The following is a 22,326-nucleotide window of genomic DNA, read 5'->3' as shown; positions in this document are numbered from 1 at the left end:
TGTAACCTTTAAGTAAAATAATGCATATGAAAACAAAAGTGCCTGAAGCATGGTAAGTCCTCACTACATGGTTACCAAATGAATTATTGAGAATAGGGGCAGTTGGTTCTGGCCAATAAATGTCTGTCTGTCTACCTATCATAGGTTTACTATAGTGTATATTGTTGAGGAGGAAGAAAACTTTCCTCTAGGAAACCTTCTAAGTTCTTCTGGCTGGTCTAAGAATTAAATTGACATGAGACAGATTTAACAGGAGAAAATCAAATTTAATTTTATACATATGAGAATCCCACATACATAAAGGGGCCAGAGACCCCACATGCATGAGAGGGTCAGAGGCAGAAAAGTAAAATGAGGACTACATGCCATCCTGAGCTAAGGAATGAGATGGGGGCCTGGGGCTTCCAAGGACAGGAGGATGATAAGAAGAAAAGCAGATGTTTGGTAATTAGATATTTGCCCTACCATATAGATGGGGCCCTTTAGATAAAGCATATCTCCAGTAATAACTCTTTTCTGAGAAAAATTTCCAGTTTAAATTCTTCTAGGTAGTTAAGGGAGGGAGAGTATTTTCTCTTGCACTCACCAGGTCTCAGTTGCCTTTAGCTCAAAATAATCCTCATGCAAAAATGGAACATTTGGGGGACGCTCCGTTATGAATCCCTACAATATGTATATAGTGTAGGTTTACCCAGCATAGTTTTAACAAATAAAAGTTGCAAAGCTAGGGTCGTATCTCCAGTTTGTGTTTTGCCAAAAGAGTAGTATGGAATAAAAGACAGGGACAAAGAAAGGGAAACAGGAAAATTGGAAGGAATGGAAGACATAAGGGATGGGCAAAATAGAGGAAAGGAATTTTTTTAAAATTACAGAAGAATGTACAGGTAGGAGAAAGAAAGTCAGAAGAACCACAGACGAAAATGAAGAGGTCAGATCTGGAAGGACTAGGCAGAGGGGGATGGGTCAGGAAGCGATCAGCAGCGCAGCTTGGGGCTGGGGGTGGGGCAGGGAGTTGGGGGTTGGAGGGCTGTGCTCCGTTGTGGGGCGGGGCCAGAAGAAGCCGAACCCCGTGGGCGGGGGCTGCCGGGGCGGGACTTCCTCTCGGGGGCGGGACTTCCTGTCGGAGGCTTTACCAGCCTGACCCTCCTCTCCCTCTGGAAGAGCCCATCGTTGGATCTGGCTGGTATCCTAGCGAGCCTCAAGCCCTGCACCCCGAGGTGAGACCTTCCTTCCTGCGATCCCGCACCAGCCCTTGGGCGGGGTCGTCGGGTGCTGCGGGCGCGGGCGGCTCTCCGGAGTGGTTTGGAGTGGGTGGGCTCGGTCAGTGGTGCGGGGTGGAGCCCAGGGACAGAGGCCGCGGTTGGGGCGCCTTCACCCCTGCGGTTTTGTCCTGAGCCACGGCCGAGTGACACCAGGAACGGTCCCTGCGTGTGTAGCGGTTTCGCCCCCGGGATCTCGCTGAACCTTTGCGGCAGCTTGTGTAGAATACTTCCCTCTTTTTCATTTTACCGATTCCAAAGAAGCTCAGAGAGACCTGGCATACGTCCAGGGGCGTGTAGTCCAGGTGTAAGCCCCTGATCCCGTGCTGTCCGCAGTCCCGCTGCTGGGGACAGGTGGCAGGAAGGTGGCATGGCTCCCACCGCAGGGAAGGTGGTAACCAGGACAGAAAAAGTTGAAAATGTTTCACGTGTTTGTCTTTGAGAAAGTGAAGGTGAACAAAATGTGTTCCTTTTTGAGATATACTCAAAACTGGTTGGAAAGATAAGGCATGCACACAAATGACCGAAATGTAAGGAAAACATTCCTGAGTGCCCTAAGAGTGATGTACAAAGTTTTATGGGGTCTTCCAGGCTTGGGTGTCCTCTGAGCTTCTCATGGCATGTTCACTCCTAAGGAATGTCATTCAGACTGAGGACTCAGTTGTTACCTACTCAGATGACTTGCATACTTATATCTGCAGGCCATACCTCGCCTCTGAGGTCAGGATCCATTCAGTCAGCTGCCTAACTGACATCTTTTGGTTTCACAAAGGTTCCTCATCCTCTACTCATTAAACTTTTGTTCTTCCCACCTCCTACCCAGATCCCAAATTTGACTCTTCTGTTGCTCCGTGTCTCAGTAAATGTCACCATTATCCATTCAGTTGCCAAAGTGAGATATCTGGGCATCATTAAACTCTTCCTCTCCCTCATACTCCATATCCAGTCTATTGCTAAGTGCTCTCAGCTTTACCTCCCAAAGCAAATATCCCCACTGTGTACTCTTCCATCCACCCTCTAATCCATTCTGTTCAGCAGCCACGATGTAGTGATTCCTCATGGCTCTCAAATCAAAATCTTACGTCTAAGGCCTCACTGGGGATGATCCCTACTATCCCCCGGCCTCACCCCTCCCCCATTTCTCTTGATCTCTGAGCTGTCACGCTTAGGCCTTTCAGTTGCTCTTCACACACCAGGAGTCCTGCAGTTGAGCTAGTTAATACCTATTCTCTTGTCCATCAAATCTTGGTTGAACCATGTTCTTAGGGAAACCGTATCTGGTACCTAAGACCAGGTCAGAGTTCCCCTGTTACATGCTTCTCATTGCATTTCTGCTTAGCCTTTATTACATGTGTGATGTTGCCTGTGGTCTGTGATTTTTTTTTGATTAATATCTGACTACCCACTAGAGAGTAAGTGTGAACTCTGCCTGTTTTTCCTCACTGTGATGCATTGCACAGCATATAATAGATATTCAGCACATAGCTCTTGAATGGTTAAACAGATTATGACTTCTGGGTGGAGAATCCTTAGAAGAAAGGGTGGCTTTTGAAATGAGCCCGGAAAAATTGGTAGGAGATATCAGTGCTGTTAGCAGAGGCTTAAGCAAAGTTTCTGGCTAGAAAGCAGATTCATAGTGAGAACATCTAGTTCTGTTTAATCCTAGAAGAAAGAAATGGGAGTAAGTAAGAATGAAAAAAAAAAAAAAAGTTTGGAAACAGTTCTTGAAGTGCTCTAAGCAGTTACTCCTGTAACTCAAAAAGTGGCTTCCTTTTAAAATTATTTAAATGCTCATATCAAGAAGAAGCAACTAGCAGAAACAGCTCAAAGTATCTGTCCTTTGACCTCCCTTCCCTTCCCCTCCCTCTCTTCCCCTCCCTATTCCTATACTGTGAGCACCATGATTGGGATTTCCGACCAGTCTTCAAGGCGAAACTCTGTGTAAGTTATTCTCAAATATAAAAATGACAAAATTAGTGTTGCTTTATAAATGATCCACATTTTTCTGAGTCTGACAGCCTGAAAAGCTTCACTGTCCTGGGTACAGGTTTTAGAGTGTGGTCAAGCCAGTGGTGAGTTAGTTTAGTCTTCTCTTTAGAAGTCAGTGGAAAGCTGGACAGTTCAGAAGACAAAAATGTGTTGCTTTTTTTCCTCTCTGAAACTTGGGGAAATTCCTTTTTTATTTTATTGTTATTTTTTTTAGTCCTGGAATTTTCTTTCCTCAGAATGTTATGATAGAAAGAGCAGTGGACTTTAAATTCAGAACTGAGTTCGAATTCTGACTGGGTCATCTGTCTAATAAAACCTTAGGCAAATTATTTATAATCACTGAGCTTTAAGTTCTTCATCTTTACAACCTCATTAAAAATAAATTCACATGTATAAGGTACTGAACTTCCTGACATTGAATTAGTACATGTGTCTTCTTCTCCTTCCCTTCAAAGCTTCTTTAATTTCTATCTGTGGTTAGTGGAATGCACGGATGCCAAAACTGCAGATACTGAAAACTGTCTGTGTTCCCTGTGTTCTTTCTCTAATTGTCACTTTATTTTTAACCCAAACATGCACCTGTCTTTTAAGACATTTCTTGTGTCCTTTCTTCTCCATTCCCTAGACCAATGCTGTTTTTTAAAATGTCATATGGTATGGGCACTTTGGGAGACACTTTTATAGAATACTTTTTGTTATGAAAATGTTTCTACAATAGAAGTGAAGTAATTTAGATAAAAAGTGTTTCTTAATGGACCTGTGGGTGAATACTGAAAAAAACTGAACTCTAGAATCAGGTAGAGGGTGAATCCTGAATAAAAGTATGTTGCAAATTGAGGTGTTTTTGTGAACTAACTATTCTATGATTAAGATTTTTAGAGATTTGTAACTGCTGTATCTTTGTATGTGTTAAATCTGTTCAGAAGATGGCTGATCTTTGGCAGGAATGCATGGATTATGCAGTAACACTAGCAAGACAAGCTGGAGAGGTATGAACTGAAATCTTTTCAGCCGTGATGTGTTGGATGTGGACAGCGTGTGGTTGCCTTGTTAAACAAAACATGTACTTTGATTAATCTGTATTTGTTTTCATTTTATTAAACTTTAGTGGAGTGATACTTTAATTTTATGTCATTAAACTTTTTGTGACGACAGTTGTGAATCTAAAATAGGATGTAAGATTCTATGATTTTATACCTAGAAGGTCATAACCCCTAAGGATTTCTTTTATTTACACTGTGGTAAGAAATATTTAAGAATATCATTTAAGACAGATTGAATGTTTCAAACCATTTCTGTATTTCAGCTTTTAGTTTGATTTAAAATGACTTATGCTTTTCCTATTTGCTTACCAAAAAATCTTTTTAGATGGCTCGTGAAGCCCTAAAAAATGAAATGAATGTTATGATCAAAAGTTCTCCAGTTGATTTGGTAACTGTTACGGACCAAAAAGTTGAAAAAATGCTTATCTCTTCCATAAAGGAAAAGTATCCATCTCACAGGTATTTCTTATTTCAATTTCTTGTGATAAGAATGAAATCTAGGTTGGAGTCAATAGTACTAGACAGAAATTTTGATTTTAGACCCAGTAATTGACTGTACTTCATTTAAGCTGAACGGGAATTTATTTGGAGGGTGTTGGGCGGCTCAGGAACCCTGAGAGCAGGGCTCAGGTGGGAACCAGGGAGGAAGGCAGAGCTGGTTAGGACTTAGGGTTAGGGTTAGGATTGGGTTAGGGTTAGGGTTAGGATTGGGTTAGGGTTAGGGTTAGGGTTAGGATTGGGTTGGGTTAGGGTTAGGGTTAGGGTTAGGATTGGGTTAGGGTTAGGGTTAGGATTGGGTTAGGGTTAGGGTTAGGGTTAGGAGCCATTGTTTCAGATGCTGCTGGTAGCTTCTATTGCTTCAGATGCTGCTGGTAGCCTCACTCCTGACTCTACTCACTTTGGATATCTTTACCCCATTAGCTCAAGAGTACAAATCCTCGGCAAGAACATCTGCTAGCTGAACTCAGACTGTTTGCCTAAGCTCACACTTCCAGGGCGCAGTGAACAGGGGCTATTTGGATTTCTTATTAGTAAGAAGAGTGTTGGGATGCCGGGAAGTTGACATGACAAGTGTCTGGCATAGACAAGATTTAAAAGTTCCGTTTTATTCTCTATATTGCCAACTTTTTTAGGTGCTAACGTCATGGTAGCTTTAAGGAGTTTGAGAGAAAATACTAAAATCAGTGCTTTCTTTATAGGCACAGAAATATAACCAAAATACTGTCATCATTTTAAAGGTTTAACATTGTCATTCTCTACTTCTTTGTGATCATGCCATTGGCCATTCCTGGTATTTTAGTCACTGAGGAGAAAAAAAATGTTTAAAGCTAAATACATATCTTCTCAATGAAAATGTTTATAGCCAAGAGAAAAAGAGATACAAGAAAATTATGATAATGATTATTAGGACTGTTCAGTATTGAATAAAGGACATAAATAAAAAAGAAAGTAGCAATGAAAAGAAGAAATCCAGTGAACTCAGACACCATTTACAGAATTCACCTGAGATTTACTGTGTAGCGTGTTTTAGGAAAGCATGTAGACACAGTAATTTTAGTGGGTGATTTGCTTTCTCATTGATTTATTTAATGTTCTGTATATTATCTATTGCTGTATAGAAAGTTACCCTAAAAACTTAGCAGCTCTAGACAGCAAACATTTATTATCTTAGAGTTTTCTAGGGTCAGGAACATGGTAGTAGCTGGGCTGCATTTTTCTTGCCAGGGTCACGTGACGTTATAGTCAAACTGTGGGTCACCTCAGGCTCAACTGGGGCTGAAGGGTCCATTCACTTATGTGATTGTTGGTGACTTCAGTTCCTCATGGGTTGTCTGCGGCACCTCCCCTCGGTTCCTTACCATCTGGGCCTCTCCGCAGAGCAGCTGATAACATGGTGGCTGGCTTCCCCCAGAGCGACAGAGGGAAGGGGAGGGAGGAAGAAATAGAGTGAATAAGATGGAAACCTTAGTGCCATTTTGTGAACGAGTCTTCCAAGTTGCACGTTGTCACTTCCACTTTGTTCTGTTGGTTAGAAACGAGTCACTAAGTCCAAATTCACACTCAAGGCAAAGGGTATTAGGCTGTACCTCTTGAAGAGAGGAGTATGAGAGAATCTGTGGACTTATTTTTAAAACCTCCACATTTCCTTAGTAAGTTCTCATCTGCAGCAAATTCCCTTTTCATCATGTGTGCCTTCACTTATCCTGGCATTACATTTGAGAATTTCAAATTCTGTTATTTTTCACATGACTTTGTTTGGGCGAAGTAAAACTTTCTCACTTTCATCAGTTTGCAGGAAAAACAATAGAAAAGTGTAGTGTACGGACTTTTGTTATGTTTTATAGTAGACCCTGGGTAGCTTAAGGTTTGAAAATTGTTGAAAGCAATGTAAAGATTCAGAGTTTGTCGTTTTTGTTTTTAGTTTCATTGGTGAGGAATCTGTGGCAGCTGGGGAAAAAAGTATTTTAACTGACAGCCCTACGTGGATCATTGACCCTATTGATGGAACAACTAACTTTGTACATGGGTATGTTTTAAAAATTTTCATATTGTAATTACTGTTTATGTATTAACTGAATGGACTGTTGGATATTTTGTTCACAAACATATATACTTTAGAGAACTGTGTAAATTGTAGAGTAGTTTGAAAGTGTATTATGCATAATTTTCATCAGCTATGGAAGAGGTGATGAACTATTAATGTTGTAGACTTGTCTTGTGCAGGGAAGTGCCCTGTTCACCATTCTTTTTCTCACTCTTGAAACCACATAAAAATGTATGCAAGTAACATTGCTGCTTTGAGATCAATTAAGGAAATAACTAACTCAATACTGGAGTGTTGTCTATATAGAATGGGTTCAATCCAGGAGAAAAAAACTGTTAAAAAGAGCATGTGTTTTAGGATGTGTGAATTGTGACCTTGAGCAAGTTGCTTAACCTTTCTAGACGTCAGGTTTTTTTTTTTCATTCTATAAAATGGGCACATTAATGGTACCTGCTCATAGAATTGCTTGTTGATGGGACTCAATGAGTTGTACATTTATATAAGAACTTACTCTAGTGCCTGGCACAAAGTAAGTATATAACTCAGGATATTTAGAAGAAAGCCTGATGGAATTGCCAGTGAGAGTTCAAATGAGTAGCCTAGTTTGGTGGGATGACACATAGTTGTTATATTTGAAGTTACCACGTAGCTGTGTGTATCTTTACTAATAGAATTGTTAAAGCCATAAAACTAAGATGTAGAATCGTTATGTAATGGAATGTTAATGTGGAAGATGCTCATAATACTATATAACATAGAGAAGATTATAATATAGTGTATAGTATGATCCCATTTTTGTTAAAATTAAAACTATATTCATGGAATTCTACATTTAAATGGTATGAAATGTCATACACTGCCAAGTGGCCTTCCCACTTCTGACCCCAGCTTCTCAGGACCCATCTCTGGAAGGTGACCATTGTTATCAGCTTCTTGTGAATCCTTTCAGAGATGTCTCATGCCTGTAGAAGCATCCTGTATGTATGCATCTGTATATTCTACCCTCCCCATCCCCTACGATTTACACAAAGGGTTGCATACTGTACACACAGTTCTGGGGGAAGAGGGATAAGACTGTTCATATGAAAAAAATTGTAAGCAGTTTTATTATGAAAAAACATGTTTGTTGAAAATAAGTTCTATTTTGATAAATTTATGTGTGTATGTGTTTTTTTTTTAAAGATTTCCTTTTGTAGCTGTTTCAATTGGCTTTGTTGTAAATAAAAAGGTATGTTGTTTAAATTTATGGTTGGTAAAATGCCTTGCTCTCATTTTCTGAGAAAGAGTAAATGTGTCTCCATAATAAATTTAGGTTTGCCTCTATTCAATTTATGTAGCTGCATTATTTTGAAATAAACTCCAGAACTGTTAAACTTGTCATGATACTTTTTCCAGTGAAGAAAATGTAATGTTTTCTGAGAAGATTTTATAAGGAAAAAATACACACAAGTAACTGAAATATGATTCAGTATTTAATCACCATTATATATATGATAGAGTCAGATAAGAGAGGCATTGATGTAGGATCTAAAATGCTTAATGGAAAAGGTGTGCTTTGAGCTAGGAATGCTTTAGTAGGCATTGTGAAGGGAAACATCCAGAAGTGGAAAGGGCCAGGCATGGTTAGAAAATGCAGACTTTGTTCAGGAACCTGAACACTTGCTGTATCTAAAGCCCAGTAGAGTACAATCTCTACCTGTTACATTTCTGTGCTGTTTGGGTATTTGATTGATCAAAACACGAATGATGTTTACTAATATCTTACATAACTGTCTTCGGGGGGCTTGTGATATATTTGATCAGCATGTACACAAGAGAGTTAAGAAATCTCTGAAAATAAAAACACAAATTAGTGCAAATGAAATCTTAGGCACAGGATTGTGTTAATCAGTAAGAACATTCAAAGGGAGATAGGTGAGCATTTCTCATTTAATCAGCCCTGGGCTGTTAAACTCCCAGTTCAGTGCAAAAGTTACATGTGTGAACAGATAAAGGTAATATGTGATGGAACTGTGGGAAAAAAAATACTATGAGAACATGAAGAGGGTGTAACCAATTCTGCCAAGAGTAGTTTGGGGAAATCTTCACACTAAATGGAAGGGGTCTTAGAATTTGGTCATGTGAGTTGGGTCATAGCAAATTAGGGGTTTGCCAGATAAAGAAGAAAAGGAAAGCATTTTAATCAGAAAGAACAGTTTGGAGAAGAGCATGATGTGTGTGGGGAACGGTGAGATGTTCATTGTGAGGAAAACTCTGGAAATGGCAGGAGCAGAACCAACGAGGTGAGTTAGTTGTGGTCTTGCCGTGAGGCACCGTGGCCTGTCCATGTCAGAACATTTAGGTTTTGTTTTTAGGTGGTAGGAAACCAGTAGAGGTTTTTAAATGCAGAGTGACAGTTAATTCCAGCAACGTAGAGGTCACACCAGAGGGGCAGGTGATTCTGAACTCAGATGGAGGTGGGGAGAATGGCTGAGGAAATGCCAAAAATCAGGAAGTGTTTTCAAGATAAAATTGGAAGGAAGTGACTAATGGGGAAGGAATGAGGCATGCGTGATCAGGTAGTGAGTGAGTTTGACCTCCTCAGTTGAGGTTTCTGCAGGCCTAGGTTCTAAAGCACAGCTGCTGAGCAGTGAAGACGGGGTTGGTGGGAGCCACAGTTAGAGAGGTAGTTGACTTTGTGGACTGGAAAGAACACACCTGTAAGAATCGAGGGCGCTAAAAGGGAAGTGGAAGAAAAGGAAGGATGAAAAACGCTGGGGAACACAACTTATAGGGGTTAGGCAGAGAAGAAGATCATAAGAAGATGTGACACCAAGACAGATCAGTGAGTGTAGTAGGAGGTCTAGGAGAGTACTGGCAGGAACACGGAGTATGGGATTAACTGGTGATGGTCAGCAGTCTCCAAGTCTTCAGAAGAGGCATTTGGTCAGCAAGAGTGCATCGATGATCTCTTCGCAAGGAGTTTCAGGAGATGGGTGATCAGGGAAGAAGCCAAACTGTAATGTAGTAAGAGAATGGGAGGTGCAAAGTTTAGACCACTCTTTGACAGTGAAGAGAAAAGGAGAAGGTAATGTTTTGAAGGTTTTGTGAGGGAGGAAGAAATTTGGCGAGAAGTCCCAGAATGAAAGTCCAAGAGAGGAGGGCTCAGTTGATGGGGCAGTTTTTCAGAGAAGTATAACAGGAAGGATTCACCCTAGAAAACAGGAACCATCTGCCTTCATCTGAGGCAGGAAGGAGAGAGGTCAAGGTGGGTGCCCTTAAATTTAGACATGGATGAGACAGGAGTCAAATGTTTAGGTCTGATGACTTCTTTCCTCTGACTAAGCTGGGAATTAGCATTTTAAATATCCCACAGTTTAGCCATTTGAAAACATTATTAGTATACCAGATTTTCTTGTTACTTTCCTAGAAAAAGTATGGATGACATGAGAAAGAATACTCAGGTTTGGTAAAGGAAACTTGTTTTCCTTCTGCAGATGGAATTTGGAATTGTATACAGTTGCATGGAGGATAAAATGTATACTGGCCGGAAAGGAAAAGGTGCCTTTTGTAATGGTCAAAAACTACAGGTTTCACGCCAAGAAGGTAGGTTTATCTTCTAATTTTTGGTGTGATTGATATTATGTATTCGTATGCTATTGTTTTTGAATGTTAACCTGTAGAGCTCTCCAAGTGTTAACTGATTCATAAATTGTATCTGTTTTCTCTGTACTTTTTTTTTTTTTTGCGGTACGTGGGCCTCTCACTGTTGAGGCCTCTCCTGTTGTGGAGCACAGGCTCCGGACGCGCAGGCTCAGCGGCCATGGCTCACGGGCCTAGCCGCTCCACGGCATGTGGGATCTTCCTGGACCGGGGCATGAACCCGTGTCCCCTGCATCGGCAGGCGGACTTTTAACCACTGCACCACCAGGGAAGCCCTCTCTGTAGTTTTTAATTGTGACTACAATTTTGGAAGTAGTAGTGGAAGCAGGGGAAGCAAGTGCGATGGAGAAGGAGACACTTGAGCCTTGCATTTTGTCAGGGGCTGGGGAGGAAGATGAGTGAGAATGACTCTCTGCCCTCATGGCGTTCATGTTTTATTGCTTCAGCCACTGCCTCTCAAATTCTTTGTAGAATTCCTTTGTTCTGATGCCATTGGGCCCAGTTATTAGTAAATTGAGGGGGAAAAGGCGCTTCAAGTTGGGAATCATTAAAAATGAGGCATAAAACTATTATATATAGGATGCATAAACAACAAGGTTCTACTGTATAGCACAGGGAACTATATTCAGTATCCTGTGATAAGCCATAATGGAAAAGAATATGAAAAAGAATACATATATATGTATAACTGAATCACTTTGCTGTATAGCAGAAACTAACCCAACATTCAGTTATACATATATATATTCTTTTCCATATTCTTTTCCATTATGCTTTATCACAAGATATTGAATATAGTTCCCTGTGCTGTACAGTAAGCCTTGTTGTTTATGCATTCTGTATATTATAGTTTGCATCTGCTAGTCCCAGACTCCCAATCCTTCCATCCCCCTTGGCAACCACAGGTCTGTTCTCTATATCTGAGTCTGTTTCTGTTTTGTAGATATGTTCATTTGCATCATATTTTAGATTCCACATATAAGTGATATCATGTGGTATCTTTCTCTTTCTGATTTACTTCGCTTAGTATCATAATCTCTAGGTCCATCCATGTAGCTGTAAATGGCATTATTTCATTCTTTTTTATGGTTGAGTAATATTCCATTGTATTTTTATACCACATCTTTATCCATTAATCTGTTGATGGACATTTAGTTTGTTTCTGCATCTTGGCTATTGTAAATAGTGCTGCCCTGAACATAGGGATGCATGTATCTTTTCAAATTATAGTTTTATCTGGATATATGCCCAGGAATGGGATTGCTGGATCATACAGCAATTCCATTTTTAGTTTTTTGAGGAACCTCCATACTGTTTTCCATAATGGCTGTACCACTTTACATTCCTGCCAACAGTGCTACCATTTAATTTTAATTTTTGTCTTTTTCAAATCTATATATAAATTATTTAATTTCTAGATTCCACTTTTTTTTTTTTTTTTTTTGTGGTACGTGGGCCTCTCACTGTTGTGGCCTCTCCCGTTACGGAGCACAGGCTCTGGACGCGCAGACTCAGCGGCCATGGCTCATGGGCCCAGCCGCTCCGCGGAATGTGGGATCTTCCCGGACCGGGGCACGAACCCGTGTCCCCTGCGTTGGCAGGTGGACTCTCAACCACTGCGCCACCAAGGAGGCCCCCTAGATTCCACTTTTTTAAAAAATATGTAAGACGTTTGCTTGTTTCCCACTAAATGTGTCATGCATGCAGGCAGATTGGTTATATTCTGTACTTTTAGGAGTGTGGTCTAAGGAGCTAGACTCTTTTTGATGATTATGAAAATGATGATAAGATAACTAAAAGAGATTAATAAATTGATAAGTATTTTAATATTTAAAGCCTTAGAAAGAAACAAATATGGTACAACTAGGAAGAGGAATAAAAATGTCCAATTTGTTCTGAGTTACAAGTGTCAAATTTTTTATCAGAATTCTTATTAATAAACTCTAATGATTATTTAAAACATTTTCTTTTAGATGTTACCAAATCACTCTTGGTGACAGAGTTGGGCTCTTCCAGAACACCAGAGACTGTGAGAATTATTCTTTCTAATATGGAAAGGCTTCTTTGCCTTCCCATCCATGGGTAAGCTCTTTTCACTTTCTCCCTAAAGTTGAACATTCTTTGTTAACATTATAGATAATTTGACATTCTGAGGAATGAATTTTTCTTTAGAAATGAAATTTTTAATTAATAGACATGGGATCAGTACCATAATTCTGATTTTATAATGTAATTTTTAAAACTTTTATTTGAAAATAATTTCAAATTTAACAAAATTTTCAGAAATAAAAAACTACAAGAAACAGTAGTATACAGTTTATCCAGATTCACCTGTTGTTAACATTGTACCCCATTTGCTTTATCATTTTATCATTCCTTTTCTCTGTCTCTGTCTCTCTCTCTGTGTGTGTGTGTATGTGTGTGTGTTTGTGTAAATATACTCCTTTTTTTCTCTGAACTATTTCATGGTAAATTGTTTAGATCATGGCTCTTTACCCCTAAATACTTCAGTTTGTTATTTCCTAAGAATAAGGATACTCTCTTCTATAACCACAGTACAATTATTGACTTCATGAATTTGCTCTTTATCTAGTCTACCATCCATACATATATAGCTTTGTCCATTGACCTAATAATGTCTTTTATAGCATTTTTCTTCCTCCAGTGCAAGATTCAGTCTAGGGTCAGTATTATGTTTAGTTGCCATGTCTCTTTTGCCACCTTTAATCCAGAACATTTCCACAGCCTAAGTAATTACCCACTTCCTCTAAGTTTTCAAGTTATTTGCATAGAGGTATACAAGGTAGAATCTTATAGTTTATTTCTGGCCTCTCTGTATCAGTAGTTATTTCCCCCTTATCATTTCTTATTTTGTATATTTGTGCTTTCTTCTTCTTTTTAAAAAATCTTGATTAAGTTACTTGGTGGTTTGTCTATTTTATGTTTTTTCAAAGAACCAGGATTTTGCTTATTAATCTGGTCTACTGTTTTTCTCCTCTGCTTTATTATTTTCATCATTGTGCTTTCTTTTTGTTCATTTTGTTGTTTCCTTTTCTTTTTTCCTTTTTAAGTAGAGAATTTATTTTTATGCTTTGATTTTTATTGATGTAAGTATTTAGGCTATGAATTTTTATCTGATTACTGCTTTAAATGTATCCCATAGATTCTGATGTGTTTTCATTTCAATTATTTTTCACAAAATTTGTTACTTCTGTTTGTATTTCCCTTTTCACCCAAGAGTTGTGTTCTTAAATTTCCATGAGGAAATGACTTTTTTTGCTTTTTTAATTTCATTTTTAATTTGTAGTTTTATTACATTATAATAAATATATATTATGGAACTTTATGTTTTCTTTGTGCCCAGTATATGATCAATTTTTGTGGAACTTCCATATGCACTGAAAAAAAAGTACATTCTGTATTGTACTTTGATGTTTGAACTTGAAATCTACTTTGACATCAGAATTGTGCCTGGTAAAGCTTTGTCCACTCTTATTTTTAGTCCTTTTGAATCACTGAGTTTTAAGTGCATCTCTTGAATACAGCGTAGAGTGGAGTTTTGCTTTATAATCAATTTGAAAATCTTTTTTCTTTTCATAAAAAAGTTAGGCTTACTCATTTATTGATATGACCATTTTGTTTGGTCTCAATTCTGTTGTATTATCTTACATTGTAATTACTTTGTATATTATGTTATAGTTACTTATTTATTTGGTGTATCCTCTCTGCTTTTTTTCTTTTTAGAAATAGAAATTTATGAAAGGTTCAATTTTATTCTAGTGGGTTTCTTTTATATTAAAACTCTTTATAATGCTCTTAATATTCTCTTTTCTTACTTGACCATTTACTCTCTGTAAAGGCTCCAGAATGTTTTGGCTTCCACCTGTTACCTATATGACATTCAATGATTTTACTCTACTTTCCCCTTTTTCTCTCCCTTTTCATCCAGTTTTTTAAGTTGCATTCTTTCTACTTTGTCAGGCTTGTTATTATTACATATTCTTTCACCCACGGTCCCATCCTGTGGTCTTAGTTTTTGAGTTTATAAAATGCTCACAGTCCTTCCATGAAGTTTTCTGGTGTCAAAAGTTCATAAGTAACAGCATTAAAACCAGTGAATCACTGAAGTATAATTAGTAAAAGTTTATTGTGCACACACCAAAAAGCCAGTTTGCAAACCAGGAACACCCTGACCAAAACATGAAATGAGGCTCAGGCATATATTGTTATAAAGCAGCTTATAAAGTGAGAAAGCAGTGACTATTTATTCTTCACAGTGATTGGCTATAATAGAATTTTTTTAAATGATAGGGAATTGATTAGTGGTTACTTCATATCAACCTTGAGAAACAATTTAAGTTTTGCTTGTCATTTCCAGAGCATAAGCAAGAAATGACCCAGGTTGAGTTAGTTTTGCAAAATATGCTAAATTAAGCTTTGTTTGCATGACTAAACTGGTTTTGTCTGCTCAGGGAATTTTCAAGGCTGGTCTCTGTTTGTTTTTGATTTAACACCAATCACCTTTAGATTAGATGAAGCTCATCTCTTAGTAGATTCCTTGAGAAGGGCACACGCACACGGTATTCCATGAGATCTGGCACATTCCAAACTGTTTTTCTGTGGTCTTGAAACGTGAAGGACAGCTTGGCTGGATAGAACATCCTTAGTGAAAGAAAGTATAAAGTACATTTCTTTTTTTTCTTTTTTTTTTTTAAGAAATTTTTAATTTTTTTATTTATTTTTTGCTTCATGGGCTTTCTCTAGTTGCAGTGAGTGGGGGCTACTCTTCGTTGTGGTGCGTGAGCTTCTCACTGCGGTGGCTTCTCTTGTTGCAGAGCACAGGCTCTAGGCACACAGGCTTCAGTAGTTGTGGCACGTGAGCTCTAGAGCGCAGGCTCAGTAGTTGTGGCGCATGGGCTTAGTTGCTCCAAGGCATGTGGATCCTCCTGGACCACGGATCAAACCCATGTCCCCCGCGTTGGCAGATGGATTCTTAACCACTGCGCCACCAGGGAAGTCCTGAAGTACATTTCTTAAAAATGCTATTACAGGGCTTCCCTGGTGGCGCAGTGGTTAAGAATCTGCCTGCCAATGCAGGGGACACGGGTTTGAGCCCTGATCCAGGAAGATCCCACATGCCGTGGAACAGCTAAGCCCGTGTGCCACAACTACTGAAGCCCGTGTGCCTAGAGCCCCTGCTCCACAACAAGAGAAGCCACCGCAATGAGTAGCCTGTGCACCGCAATGAAGAGTAGCCCCTGCTCGCTGCAACTAGAGAAAGCCCATGCGCAGCAATGAAGACCCAACACAGCCAAAACTAAAATAAGTAAATAAATTAAAAACCCAAATTGAAAAAAAAAATGCTATTATACTGTTGCCTTGCTTTGTATGTTATGAGAAATCTGATGCCAGTCTAATCTTCTTGGCTTTTACATTATTTCATTTTTTACTTGGAGGCTCTGAGAAAATTTTTTTTCTTTTAATCTTCCATGGCTGACCCTTTTATAAGGGTATATCTTGGAATTGCTCATTCTGGGATGTTTTCTCCCTATAACAGGTAGATTCATATCTTTTTTTTTTTATTTTCTAGAAAGTTTTCTTGAGTTTCAGTTTTAAATATTATTTCACTTCTGCTGTTTTCATTTTCTTCTTCATAGACACCAGCAGGAACATTAAATCTTCTTTGTTTCTTCCTTTTCAGCCACTTTCTCTCTGACCCATTTTACTTCTTTCTTTTATCTCTTTTCCTCACTGCCCTTTATTAAGTTTTCATTTGCATCTGTTCTCTTTAGGGGACCTTGCAATTTAGTCTTCATTCCTGATAGAATTTTGTCTTTTTTGTCCCACTTCTTTTCTGAGTTCAGTCATCTCTTGTTTTATTTTTTCCTTGTTTTATTTTGTTTTGTTCATTTCTGTGCTCAGTTTTTTGCAGAGGCACTTTATGAGTCAAAAAAACCCCAAACACTTTTATTGGCAATGTCTGATGTTTCACAGTAGATTTGTGTGGATGTGTCTACTTTTTCTATTTCTGTTCACTTTGCGATCTGGGTTCCTGGTTTCAGAGCTCCTTATCCTGTCAGTTCTACCCTTCTGTGTAGGTTCTGTTTTGAATTTCTGTTAAGTGGTGGTGGGAGGTGAGGATTGGCATGTCTTGTTTCTCTTTCATTTCTCAGGATCTTTAATTTTTTCACTCTTAGCTCCTGCTTTTCCTTCACTTTGTCCCAAGAGATACCACCTCCTTTTATTTTAAATTGAAGTATAATTATATATTAATTATAAATGACATTTATGAGGCAAAGTAAATCATTATGGGTCAATTTCCTTTGTGTAATTTTTTGGGATTTGTTCAATGAAATGCACTGTATTTGTTTACTTCAATGATGTTTTCTGGTATCATGCTGTAGGGAATAATTTCTTCATAAATATAGCTACTATTTTTTGAGGCTAGGCCCTCTGCTAGGTGCTTTACATCTGTTGTTTCTAATCATTGCAGCCATAGCCAAGGTAAGTTGGTATCTCCATTTTGATGACAAGAAAGCTAAAACTTGAAGAAGAAACTTTTTCAAAATTATAGTTTTTAAGCAACTGAGTAGGGGAGCAAACTCAAATCTTTGTGATTCTCAAGATAGTCTTTTTTACTCTATACCGTTCTAACTGTATAGGAGGATCAGACTAACAGAATTCAGGACACATATGCAAAATCTAGACCACAGACTCAATTATTTGGTAATTAATAATATTTAGTAATATTTGTCCATAAAAGAATATGCTTTCTGATCAAAAGATCTCTTGACTGAGAGCCATTGATACACATCAAAAGTAGACAGAAGCATAGCCTATATGCTGTGCTGGAAGAACAATGCCTATAGCATTGTTCTTCCAGCCTAGGGTTCTATGTTTGAATAGAATACCAAGAGATAATTTGTGAACGATCTTGGTATTTTCTTTCTATGACATGAGATATGAACTATCACATACCCTTGAGAAAAGGAGGAAAATACACCATTATTTATAAACTAAAAAAAGCCACTAAAGTTAATTTGGGTTTATATATTTGGAAAGCAGTCAAACACCTATGGAAGTTTATTGAGGTTGCTAGTTCTTTCTTAAATTTGACATTTAGTAAAAATATAGGCAGTAAAATGTATTTGAAATCAAGGGCATCATGTAATTCTGATCCTTTTTTTAAAAAAAAAATTGCTTTGGCATGAAGGATGTACTCAGGTGCAGTACTTTTTTTATTTTTAAGAAACAAAACAAATACCAGATTAGTCATCAATTTCCCATTATTTCTTTTTTTAATTTTAATTTTATTGGGGTATAGTTAATTTACAATGTTTTGTTAGTTCAGGTGTACAGCAAAGTGATTCAGTTAGACATATACGTATATTCATCCTTTTTTAGATTCTTTTTTCATATAGGTTATCCCAGAATATTGAGTAGAGTTTCCTGTGCTATACAGTAGGTCCTTGTTGGTTATCTGTCTTACATATAGTAGTGTGTGTATGTTCATCCCAAGCTCCTGATTTATCCCTTCCCACTGTGTCTCCCCTTTGGTAACCATGGCTTGTTTTCTATATCTGTAAGTCTGTTTCTGTTTTGTAAGTAAGCTCATTTGTTTCATTTTTAAAAATTAGACTCCACATATCATATGATATCACTCATATGTGGAATCCCCTTATTTCTTTAAAAATAAATAGTGAAGGAACTCAGTGAACAGACCTGACTGCTTTATTTTCAGAGGTTTAAACAACTAAAACAGAAGCTTGAGTAAAACCCATTTGAAAGTAGTAACTTACAGACATGATGACCTCTTTTTCTTAAACATTTCAGTGTGTATATTTTTGATAAAAGGGACATTCTTTAACATAACCACAATTACTAAAATCAGGAAATTAAGTTTGGTACATTATCTAATATAGTGACTTAATTCGTATTTTGATAGAATTCTAATCCAAGATCCAATCCAGGATCATACACTGCATTTAGGTGCCATTTCTCATCAATTTCTTTTAATCTGGAGCAGTTGTTTAGTCTATCTTTTATGACCTTGACATTTTTGAAAAACATGGGGTAATTATTTTATAGTATGCCTTTTGATTGAATTTGTTGGGATTCCTCATGATTAGATTTGGGTTATGCATTTTGGGCAGGAATGCTACAGAAATACTGTTATTTCCTTCTCAGTGCATTATATCAGGAGGCACATGGTACCTTTTTGTCCCATTATTGAATATTAACTTTGATCACTTGGTAATGATCTTGTTATCTTTCCCATTGTAATTATTGTGTATCTTATAGGGAGATACTTTGATATGTAAATATCATTCATCCACTCATTTTAGCATTTATTGATGATTCTTTCCTGAATCAGTTGTTATTATAATGGCTAATAAAGTAATGTCTGTACTTACCTTAACTTGATATATTTCCAAGGAAAAGCTACTGTGAGAAGGCAAACCTGAAATGATCTTTCCAGGCAGGCCTAGATCTAAGCAGAGCCCACCAGTGCTATTATCTCTTTGGTCACGTGTACTGATGCCCATGCAGTTGGGGATGACCAGGAGTACATTTTCACCCTTCTGTAAACTATTTGTACTGTGGGGCTATTGTCCCTGGGTTTAGACCACAATGAATATACATGCATGCCATGATAGTAGAATTATAGTATTTTCTTCAGTATTTTTCCCCCAAATATCCTTGTTTTAAAGTTTATATTATAAATGATTGCTTCATAAGGATTAGTTTTGTCATTTATATAGTGCATCATGACTGTTGCATCAGTCAACACTTAAAAGAAACTGAAGTTAAGGAGGAATGCCTTATTTGAAATAATTTCTTTTTCTATCTTATTTTTAAAATGTTGTTTGTTAGGATCCGAGGTGTTGGAACAGCAGCTCTTAATATGTGCCTTGTGGCAGCTGGAGTTGCAGATGCATATTATGAAATGGGAATTCACTGCTGGGATGTAGCAGGTGCTGGTGTTATTGTGACTGAAGCTGGTGGAGTACTCTTGGATGTAACAGGTAAAATTATGGGACAGTAAAGCATTTTTCTTTCCATATCTGTTGGACCTTCCTCTATATATGGCTTTTTTCCTTTAATGTTTGTTACATGTTATACCTCAGCTCTTAAGGCAAAAAAAGCCGTGTAATTTTCTACACAATCAAAATAACAAACATTGGGAGATAGAGGCAAGGATAAGAAACTAATGGTAGCATGGGATTAATAATGATAAATGACTTAGCCTCTTCAAATATGAGTATCAGGAACTCCTGAGAGGCTATAGAAAAAGTTCTAGAAGGTCACTGAATCTGAGAATTGTACCAAGAGTTCTCTGAATGGTGACCATGGTGGTGGTTGAACATGGACTTCCTCCACCATCACTTTCTGCCTTGAGCCTAGAGGGGCTACATATTTCCTCTGCACTGGTGGTGAGATTTTTAAAAGTAAGAGTGAACCTGGGTTAAAATAATTCATCAGTGGCCTGGGAGAAAGGCAGCAAAGTATTAAGGAAATGGGAAGGAGAGTGGTGTGAAAATGCATTGGAGTCAGATTTTCTGTCCATAGATTCCCAAACATTAAAGAGGTAATAAGAGTAATATAAAGAAGAAATAGAACACACAAAAGGTGAAATAGAGAAAAGATGACATTTTCCATACTAGTGTGACTGAGATACCAGTTCCCTCCACAACTGGTATTTACTAAAAGAAGGTGGTTAGAAACTCATTTATGTATTATCAAAGCTTAAACATTATGGTTATGTGACAGCATAGATCTTTTTAAAGATAGTCAAAAGTATTAAAATGTTATGATTGACCATAGTACATATTGCTATGCAAGTTTTATAGGAATTACTTTTGTACAGGATATAACCATGTTCGATATTTGATTTTAGGTGGACCATTTGATTTGATGTCACGAAGAATAATTGCTTCAAGCAATAAGACATTAGGAGAAAGGATAGCCAAAGAAATTCAGATAATACCTCTTCAAAGAGATGATGAAGATTAATTCTAACAGCTTCACACATTCAATCACAGTTGCATCTCTCCAGGTTTGCTGATGGTGTTACAAAATTCAGGACATCTGTTTCACTTGAATAATATGATTGGTTTAAATTGTCGTAGATGTCCAGATTAAAAAATGCAACTTGTTCTGTATTTTACTAAGAGTAGGTATGCAAGAATGGCTGAAATGTTTGTTTCATTGTTTTAAAAATTTTTGCGTGTTAAGAATGTACTTTGGGAAAAATATGCAGGCAGTTGATGAGACAGGTATCACATCAACTAAAATAGTCAATTAGCAATTTAGAGTTTCTAAGTATTTATGAGCCTCTGAAATTTTGACTTAACTATTTATGTGCATATGCATTCTTAATTAGAAAGTTCACTTTTTGGAAAAATTTTTTTCTTTAGTTCCAAAAGCCATACTTAACTAAATTTGTAAGAAGTATATAATGAGTACTTCCTAGACCAAGATTTCTTTCTTTGCAGAGAACCTTGTTTTATTAATCAGTGTAGCACCAAACATGGTACCTGTTAAATAGTAGGCAATCCAAAAATAAGCATTGAAAGAATGAATATTTTAAAGGTAGCAATTCCTAGTTGCTACATAAAGTAATGAGCTTATCATTCTGTAATTTTACTTCAGGTTTGGAAGTAGAAATTATCTAGTCATCCTTTTTATATTTCACATTACCATTCCTTTTAATATTTCACATTACCATGCCATTTCAATTAACTGTACCTATACGTCCTGATACATTTCAATTACTGTACCTCCTGATACCATTTGTTACTGTGGGCATTTCTGAAGTTTATATGTTTTTCAAAACTGCATTGCAGTATTTGTTTGGATTTCTTTAAAGTCCATATATAAAAGAGAAGAAACAGTTTCAGAAAAGCACTTTCATCAGGTATCTGATGTAACTAGATACTGTATGACACTTTACTAAACTCAAAATTCATGTTTTCAAGATGATCTGGCTGAGCACAGGAACCCGACAGATATACTGCATTGTTAATATTGAACTACTTCTTTCCTTCCAATCTCCTTATTTACCTTTGTTGATTCTATTCAGCCTTTAAATATTCCTTAATAGTCTTTGGCTTCTCAAACTCGAAAATTGTTCTGGTTCATAGATATTTTTAAAAGAATAACTTATTGCTTAGCCTTGTCCTTTGACACATGAACAGTATTAAATTTTATTATAGGCTCTTGTGAGCCTTATATTTGATGAAAGGAGAAGTGCTTCTATAAAGTTTTCGAGACAGGATTTTTTTTTTAATTGTCGTGCACTTCTAATACATTAAATATCTATGAACCTAAGATTTGAGTATTATAATTACTGTATTTGTACTGTTGGTCACATGCATCTCATACTGTATTATTCTAAGACAGGTTGTTTTGCAATTAAATATAGTATATATATGTTATAGTCAGGGTATATAGTCTTCCCAAATGTGTATACACACACACACACATAAAATACACACACTTGTTCAAACACCCCTCCTTTTTAAAATAAAAAATGAGCTCATTCTATCACGTACTTATGTGTGAAGTGTTCTTTGGATTCAATATGAATTACTAGCTATTCCTAGAAATGATTTACAGTGTCTGGGTCAGTAGTTTGCCTGTGGTATATATCATTCTGACTCAGTTGTCCTTCATTTCAAGATCTAATCTAGAGCCTAAGATACAATGTTTAAAGAAAGAAAAAATAATCATTTCAAATTGTTTCTATTTGCTTCAAGTTCATAACCCCCTATCTTTACCCTGCCTCATTTGGAAAAATTAATTCTTTTGTTATCCAATTAATACATACACATAGTTCAAAATTTCA

The 22,326-nt window shown here is 37.3% G+C and overlaps 1 protein-coding gene across 2 annotated transcripts; it reads left to right on the top strand.

The window, feature by feature from the left end:
• The first annotated feature begins 1,115 nt into the window (after nt 1–1,115).
• Nucleotides 1,116–22,032, top strand: IMPA1 (inositol monophosphatase 1). Of its 2 annotated transcripts, none has more exons than XM_060116389.1 (9): nt 1,116–1,217; nt 4,172–4,237; nt 4,617–4,750; nt 6,714–6,818; nt 8,019–8,064; nt 10,313–10,421; nt 12,452–12,560; nt 19,353–19,504; nt 20,377–22,032. In XM_060116389.1, the coding sequence occupies exons 2-9, from the start codon at nt 4,175–4,177 to the stop codon at nt 20,490–20,492; spliced, it is 834 nt and encodes a 277-aa protein (XP_059972372.1). In that variant the 5' UTR covers nt 1,116–1,217; nt 4,172–4,174; the 3' UTR covers nt 20,493–22,032. The 2 variants fall into 2 exon arrangements, with proteins under 2 accessions (XP_059972372.1, XP_059972371.1); XM_060116388.1 differs by having other exon boundaries at nt 1,147–1,217; nt 4,175–4,237.
• Nucleotides 22,033–22,326: the final 294 nt, after the last annotated feature.

Source organism: Mesoplodon densirostris, chromosome 13 (genome assembly GCF_025265405.1).
Source record: "Mesoplodon densirostris isolate mMesDen1 chromosome 13, mMesDen1 primary haplotype, whole genome shotgun sequence".
In the NCBI taxonomy this organism is placed as follows: domain Eukaryota; kingdom Metazoa; phylum Chordata; class Mammalia; order Artiodactyla; family Ziphiidae; genus Mesoplodon; species Mesoplodon densirostris.
The sequence above is the reverse complement of the archived record's forward strand: the minus strand, read 5'-3'. Positions and strand labels throughout refer to the sequence as shown.